Genomic DNA, 8,342 nt, shown 5'->3' with positions numbered 1-8,342 from the left:
CAAACAATCTAGAAGGAACGATAATATTATATTTTGATAACGAGGCTCTGGCATGCAAGCTGAGAAACACCAACCAAAGATGTAACTTTAATCCTTCCTGTACGACTTTATTCATTTTTTTTCAATGCGAACTCGGTGAAAACAAGTAGACAGTTCGAGAAAATCACGCCAACGTGTCTAATGGGAGTGAAGAAAGGTGGAGATTCTCCACACCCATTAGCTGTCCGTTCTGGCCACCCTGTTAAGCCTTGTAAATTATTTTTCGAACCAATGCGCCACCTGTGTAGGCCTCTAAGCAACTTGTCGAAGGTGAATGTGCTACCTGCTATTCAAAGGGATGATACGGATCACCTTATATAGTTTGTGTTGTTGAGTTATAGACAGGGCGTTGTTTCTACTACCATATCGACAGAGGTTCAGAGTTTTTCTAACTAACAGTTAGATTATGACGGCTAAGATTGTACTTTTAAGGACCACGTGTAGGCAGAATAAGATTTAGAGGTGAGTTGAAACTCATACCGCTGTGATGCTACGTAATGGGTAAGTTAGACGCGTCCGTTTGGAATATGTCGGGTTCGATTCCCCTCGATGGACACAGCAGATAGTCCGATATGGCTTTGTTGTAAGAAAACACACACACACACAAACAAACATTATCATTTAACCCCCCAGCGGTATATCTGCGGAGTTAGAACGCTAGAAACCGGGTTTCGATACCCGTGGTGGGCAGAGCACAGATAGCCTTTTGTGTAGCTTTGTTCTTCGTTCGTTATGTGTTTTAAAGGTTTGTATGTAAACCGAGATGACTGAACTAAATCTTAAAATTATAAAGATAGGCTTTGAATCTCAAACACACGCTATGGGCTCAGGTATCGCAAGTGCTACCAGTACCTAACAATTCTTTTCAAGTGTACATATAAAAATAGCTTCTAAATCTTTAAGGCTCCTCTCTCTGTTTCTCTCGGACACTAACTTTTTAACGTAAAGAGCACAATAAAAAATGTCTAGCAGGTCTTGTCCGATCTAAGTTTTATTTTAAAAATGGTGAAAAATGCCAGAGTTATAATTATATTCACTCTGTAAAGAACTTGAGTTAGTGACGTTGAAGGGACTCGGTGATAGAAATTATTTAGTTTGAAAACTTGCTATTAACAAGTAGCTTGTAAAATTCTTGTGTCAAAAGTTCTTTTGGAAAAAAAAAAAATGTGTTAAACCAGAATTGTTTTTTTTTTTGGTATATTTTACCTATTTGGAGTTATTACTTATCCATGATCAATCTCGAGAGCTACAGCCTTAATGAAGAATCATGTTTTATGTACATTTCCAAAGGACCATCTATCAAGTAGTGTGTTCTGGATACTCGTATTTACCAGCTTTCTCAATGCTTCTAACCCGTTTCCATAGCAACCGCATGGATCCCGGTGCTTCGTTTCCTCTTCACTGCATTTAACAGTTGTATACATAAATCAACTCAAATACTACGCCGTCATTTTCCAAAATATCTCTACAGTGTTTAAATTTGATTAAAATATATGTAGATATATATATATACGGTAGCGCCCTCTATCAAAAATAACTGTAAATTATGTCCTATTATATTTATTTGAAAAATAGCCACAATGTCTATCAAACATTAATTATATTGATAAAGAAATTTCGTATTTTATTATAATAATTTTGTATTCGTCCTTAAAACATTTAATTTCCAAACCTCTAGAAAAGACTGAGGAAACGATAGTTATAAACATTCATACAGTATTTTTAATTTTGAGTAAAACCTATCCAGTTGATTCTAGAAAGCAAACAAAACACTTGTTACTTTTTTTTTATAGTCCTCCAATCCGGTGGCTCATTGGTTAGTCTGAGGTCTTACAACGCTAAAAATTTGGTTTCAATTCCCGCGGTAGGCAGAGCACAGACAGCTTAACAAGTAAACAAGCACAAAAAATATTTGCACATCGGACAAATATTTTTCAACGGTGTCCAAAAAATAATTTGCTCCCTCTATGAATTGGTAACAGTACTATCGGATTGTGTGCTTTGGTGCGTGCATGGGATGATGACTGTGTTTTATTTACTTCTTAAAGTATCATCTTGCTATGTTTATTAATTTTTGATGGCTTGTTAAGATGGCTTCAGGTGACGTCATATCCGCATCTTCTACTTCCGTCTTGTTATCTTTGTTAATCTGTGTTAGGTTGTTAAAATACATTCAAGCTTTACCTTCAAGTTTAAAAGTTTCAAAAGCTTAAGTTACTTCATTCTTTGTCCCCAGTGGGTCAGTGGTAAGTTTACGAACTTACAACGATTTCCGTGTTGGACAGAAAGAGTAGTTTTGCACTGAAAACAAACTTAATCTCTTATTAATTTCCTGGAGAAGTTTTATGGGCTTACAGCTTTTCAATCTTCACATCCAAGTTTAATAACTTACGGATTTTCATTATCATCAGGCCGGTTCAAATAGTTTATTAAAATACATTGACTCTTTTAAGTAATTTACGATTTGTTTGTATATTTTACCACAAAGCCACTTTGAGCTATCCATCGAAGGAAATCGAACCCCGGATCTTAACATTGTATGTCCCAGATGAGTTACTCAAGTTCTTACCCATGGAATCTCTCTCCATTTATCTTAATACTCATCCCTTTTGTGAAGACTTATAACGCTGAAAATCGGGTTTCGATTCCTGCGTTGGGCACAGCATCAATAGCCCAACAAAAAGCAAGCCCAACGGAAGACAAGTAGGTTATGTGACTTAACTAGAGTGTTAAAAAAATAAATCAAAGAAATTGTGGAATTTTTGTATTTACTTTAAATTAGCGCGTGCAAATTTAATCTATATTATTCCGTAAATGTTTTAAATTTTCTGAAATTATATTTCAATAGTTGCCAATGATGACGCCACTTTCGCCACATCAAATTTAACTTAATGTTGTTGTTGTTTTAAGATTTATAAGGTAGGTAAATTAATGTTAATACACCGACTTTTACTTACGTTAAAATACTTTTCTTTTATTTGCGAGCTTCTGGCCTTCTTATCAGATCCTTCATCGGGCAACAATGTAATGAGTATTGTTGCCCGATGAAGGCTCTGGTAAGAGGGTAGAAAGCTCGCAAAAAAAAGAAAAATATTTTAACTAGAGAAAAGTTAACTTAGTGTTACAAGAAACCTATTTAATTTTACAGTTGAAGAAGTGATTTTTGTTTTGTTTGCGAGCTTTGACCTTCTTATCAGATCCTTCATCGGGCAACAATGTAATGAGTATTGTTGCCCGATGAAGGCTCTTGTAAGAGGATCGAAAACTCGCAAGCAAAAGAAAAGTATTTTGTTACAACAAACCTGTTTAATTTTAGAATTGAAGAACTGATTTTTGTTGTTCTTTTTTTTTTTCATTTGGTTGTAGCTTTATTATCAGGAACTCTTCGCACTTTCCAAGTCCACGCTTGCGATGGAAACGAGCTAAAGATTGAGTGTTTTCCCAACACTGTCATTAGCATCAACCTAGTCCAGTATGGGAGGCCGGTTCCTTCCTTCCAACTCTGCCCACCGGAAACACTTGGCGACACCTATATCCCGCGGAACGACTCGAATATCTGTCTCTCTCCAGAAGCACTTCGGGTGAGCATGGTTTTTTGTCCCCCCCCCCTCCTTATAGAGAGTTTAAGTTGCATTGAGATAATATTGAAAATAGTTCCAGCGCATTGTACTCTTGCTCCCTCTGTTGTCTGAATGATGTATCAACAATAGGTACCATATACAATTTATCTTCTGGTTTTCTTTTTTTTTCTGTTTTATAGTTTTCTTAACACGACGAATAAAATTTGCAAATAAAGTTTACATTGATGGTAAAGCTTCTTATTTAAAAAAAAATGGTTTTAGTTATTAAATCAATCACGTGTAACTTTTGAAATTGATTTGTCACAACCGTGTAACATTCCTTAATTAAATTATTTTTCACATGATTTGATTCGTTAATGCGCAGACGAAATTTTGTTAGCTGAACTCTAATTGGACGATCTATTTATAGCTTTAGTCGACACATTGTGGAAATCTGCTTATAATCGATTGAATACTAAAAAAAAAAAAAAAATACATATACGTTTTGGTTTCTTTTTTTGTGCACCTCATTCATATTATGTTTGAAAAGTAGAAAGCCCCCTGGTAGCTCAGCGATAACTTTGAGGGCTTATAACGCTTAGAATTGGGTTTCCGATTTCGGCGGTGGGCACCGCACCGATAACCCGTTGTATATCTTTGTGCTTTAAGACAAAGAAATGAAGCTTAAAAAAATATATATTATAAAACACTCTGTATGTTGTTGTTGTTTTGGGGGGGGGGGGGCTCAACGTCAGTCTGCCAACAAAAACATTAATTCTGATATTCCTGCTATAAACAATGTAAAATTAAAGTGATTATAGTAGAAACATCAAGACTTTAACATTTCATTCCTGATATTCCTGCTATAAACAATGTAAAGTTAAAGTGATTATAGTAGAAACATCAAGACTTTAACATTTCAATCCTGATATTCCTGCTATAAACAATGTAAAATTAAAGTGATTATAGTAGAAACATCAAGACTTTAACATTTCAATCCTGATATTGCTGCTATACATAAACAACTACTTGAGTAACTTTTCTGCCTGCTTAGTCAATGACATATTTAAGAACAAAAGTTTTGGTAGTTTCTTCCTGTCGTGTGAACCAAGCAGTATATTTTACACTCCAAACTGACGTTTTTTCTAACCCTAACAGTTTTTCATTATTTTAGTTCCGAGAAATCTCGTCAGGCTGATTAAAGTAATAGTAAAAGTAAACACTTTATCGTCCATATTTCTTGGTTTTTTTTTATATTTAAAAACAAAATTACACAATGAACTGCTCACTGCAGGTATCAAAACCCGATTTTTAGCGTTAGAAACTCCAAGAGCCACCTGGAGGCTACTGTTCATATATATATATATATTTATATATCAATATATTAATTACCTAAACCATTTATTTGCTAAAATCCTTATGCTTTTTGCTGTAAGGGATAGTTAATCGTTTTTTTCCTAATTATACATAAATATTCTAACTTTTATTTAATGCCTAAATCGACATCTTTATCATTCGTAATCCAAAGACGTAACCTGAAAACTCAGAGCTTCTAGGCCTTCAAGATTTTCCACTTATTCTTGAACTTCTTTAAGATTACGAGACGTAACTCATTATCCATCTGAATTCTAGGCATTCGACATCAGTAGTTTCGTTTGAATATATTTTTTTGTCCGTCGATTCAATTCTTTATTGTCAGTTTGTGACTAACTTTTTAAGTGTACGCTAAAACTCGGAATAAGGATATAGTTCCAATACCCTCTGAGACTCTAAGCAACTAACATAATACTTACTTGTTTGGAGATATACTGGCTTTTAGCGAACTTCCGAACTAAGGAGGCTGGCTCTTCAGAGGTAAAGGAACTGCGATGTTCGATGTATGGACAGAAAATATCCACTATTATACCAGAAAAATGTTTGAAATTCAAATAAGAAAATACAGAACTTCGTACAGAATTCTAAATATTCCTTTCATGCAGAGCCAAAGTTCCTGCAGTTCAGTCATTGCATTTCTCTCCCAGTGCAGATAGGTTTAGTTCGTCCAAACCGTTTCTCTCCCAATACAGATAGATTTAGTTCGTCCAAACCGTTTCTCTCCCAGTGCAGATAGGTTTAGTTCGTCCAAACCGTTTCTATCCCAGTAAAGATAGGTTTAGTTCATCCAAACCGTTTCTCTCCCAGTACAGATAGGTTTAGTTCATCCAAACCGTTTCTCTCCCAATACAGATAGGTTTAGTTCATCCAAACCGTTTCTCTCCCAGTACAGATAGGTTTAGTTCATCCAAACCGTTTCTCTCCCAGTACAGATAGGTTTAGTTCGTCCAAACCGTTTCTCTCCCAATACAGATAGGTTTAGTTCATCCAAACCAGCAATTAGTATTATTCTAGTGGTCAAACCCAAAGGAATGACCAGAAACAAAGTAAAGGTCAAGTCGAATTCCTACCAGCAATTAGTATTATTCTAGTGGTCAAACCCAAAGGAATGACCAGAAACAAAGTAAAGGTCAAGTCTTATTCCTACCAGCAATTAGTATTATTCTAGTGGTCTGAAGAGAGAAATAGCTGAACTAAATCTATCTGTACTGGGAGAGAAACGGTTTGGATGAACTAAACCTATCTTTACTGGGATAGAAATGGCTTGGATGAACTAAACCTATCTTTACTGGAATAGAAACGGTAGGAATACGACTTGACCTTTACTTTGTTTCTGGTCATTCCTTTGGGTTAGACCACTAGAATAATACTAATTGCTGATAAGAAGAAGAACTGACCTTTATTTTGTTTCTGGTGATCCCTCTGGGTTAGATTGGTTTTGGAGAAAAACACTTCTTAGAAAGTCCTTTTCTGTTCAGTCGAGCTGTGACCATATAAGGAAAGGATATGTCTGATGTTTTGTACAGAATATATTGTACTGTATTTTTTATTTTCATTGGTGGACCGCGTCTGCTGGAGTGTATTGTTTAAAATGTTTAGGTCTGAAACGTAAAACGAAAGGGACGAGCAGAGAACTGCAACAAAAAATATAATTTCACCCATTCCTAGCGTTTTACTGGGTTTCTATGGTAACTTGAGTTCACACAATTGTAGCTAGACTTTCTTAATTGCACATCACGTGCATTTTTACTATATTGTTATCTGTGTGAAATGTCATTTACTCACACATCACGTATCTGTGTGAAATGTCATTTACCCACATCACGTAAATGTTTACTGTATTATCTGTGTGAAATGTGATTTACTTACACATCACGTAAATGTTTTACTATACTGTTATCTGTGTGAAATGTGATTTGCTCATACATCATATATATGTTTACTATATTGTTATCTGTGTGAAATGTGATTTACTCACACATCATATATATGTTTACTATACTGTTATCTGTGTGAAATGTGATTTACTCATACATCATATATATTTTTACTATATTGTTATCTGTGTGAAATGTCATTTACTCACACATCACGTATCTGTGTGAAATGTGATTTACTCACACATCATATATATGTTTACTATATTGTTATCTGTGTGAAATGTCATTTACTCACACATCACGTATCTGTGTGAAATGTCATTTACCCACATCACGTAAATGTTTACTGTATTATCTGTGTGAAATGTGATTTACTTACACATCACGTAAATGTTTTACTATACTGTTATCTGTGTGAAATGTGATTTACTCACACATCATATATGTGTTTACTATATTGTTATCTGTGTGAAATGTGATTTACTCACACATCACATATGTGTTTACTATATTGTTATCTGTGTGAAATGTGATTTACTCATACATCATATATATGTTTACTATATTGTTATCTGTGTGAAATGTGATTTACTCACACATCATATATGTGTTTACTATATTGTTATCTGTGTGAAATGTGATTTACTCACACATCATATATATGTTTACTATATTGTTATCTGTGTGAAATGCCATTTATAATGAGTGAGCTAAACTATTTCTGAGTTCAAAGCACTGAAAGAAATTTAAATGCATCTTGTTCATTGACTCATATGCCCTCTACTGGTACACTGGAAACTTTCCAGCTGGAAAAGTTGCTATTTATATTGTTGCTACTGCAGCCAACTCAAAAAGTAACCAGAAGGTGGCAGTACTTTTTGTTTTATACACTTCTTTTAAATAAACAATAGGGCGGGTTTTCAACGCTAGATAAAAATATCTGGGTAATGAAAGACTTGTACTTGGTTTATGTAACACATAGAACCACCATTCAAATAATCCATCGAATTGTTCACGATATTCAAGGTCACTTTTTATGGAAGCTGAGATTTTAAGTATTTGCAGAAAGCAGCTCAAATTCACGCACAAAACGCATAAAAGACTAAAAATAACAAACACAACTCTGGCAAACTTTTATTGATAGTGAACACCCTAAGTTTCAAAACTTTAAACAGTGACAAGCACGTGAGAATAACATAAGGATATATTAGGCCTAACCTTTTATTGTTTAACACTTGCATTGATAGTCTTAGTAAAGTGTTGGCTAAAGAACCATAATGGCTCAGTTTAAAAGATAATCTGTCACTTAAAGAGACTCGATTCAATCTGTATTAATTTATAACAATAAAACTTCTGAAAGCATCTACTCAAAACCAATTATCCTAAAACACTAAATCTGATCGTCTGTTAGGCTTAAAGCATTCACAAACCTTATCTAACTCTATATAACATGATTATAGTATTTTGGCACGTGTGTATAAAGATAGGC

At 34.5% G+C, this 8,342-nt stretch overlaps 1 protein-coding gene across 1 annotated transcript in view; it reads left to right on the top strand.

The window, feature by feature from the left end:
• The first annotated feature begins 536 nt into the window (after window positions 1–536).
• Window positions 537–8,342, top strand: part of LOC106463685 (protein eva-1 homolog C-like) — a 24,007-nt gene continuing 16,201 nt past the window's right edge. Inside the window, exons 1-2 of the mRNA XM_022391260.1 lie at window positions 537–540; window positions 3,406–3,620. Coding sequence (XP_022246968.1) covers window positions 537–540; window positions 3,406–3,620 — 219 coding nt within the window. The remainder of the gene's footprint in view (window positions 541–3,405; window positions 3,621–8,342) is intronic.

Source organism: Limulus polyphemus, unplaced genomic scaffold, assembly GCF_000517525.1.
Source record: "Limulus polyphemus unplaced genomic scaffold, Limulus_polyphemus-2.1.2 Scaffold1460, whole genome shotgun sequence".
NCBI classification, from domain to species: Eukaryota; Metazoa; Arthropoda; class Merostomata; order Xiphosura; family Limulidae; genus Limulus; species Limulus polyphemus.
This window is presented reverse-complemented; position numbering and strand designations above follow the sequence as displayed.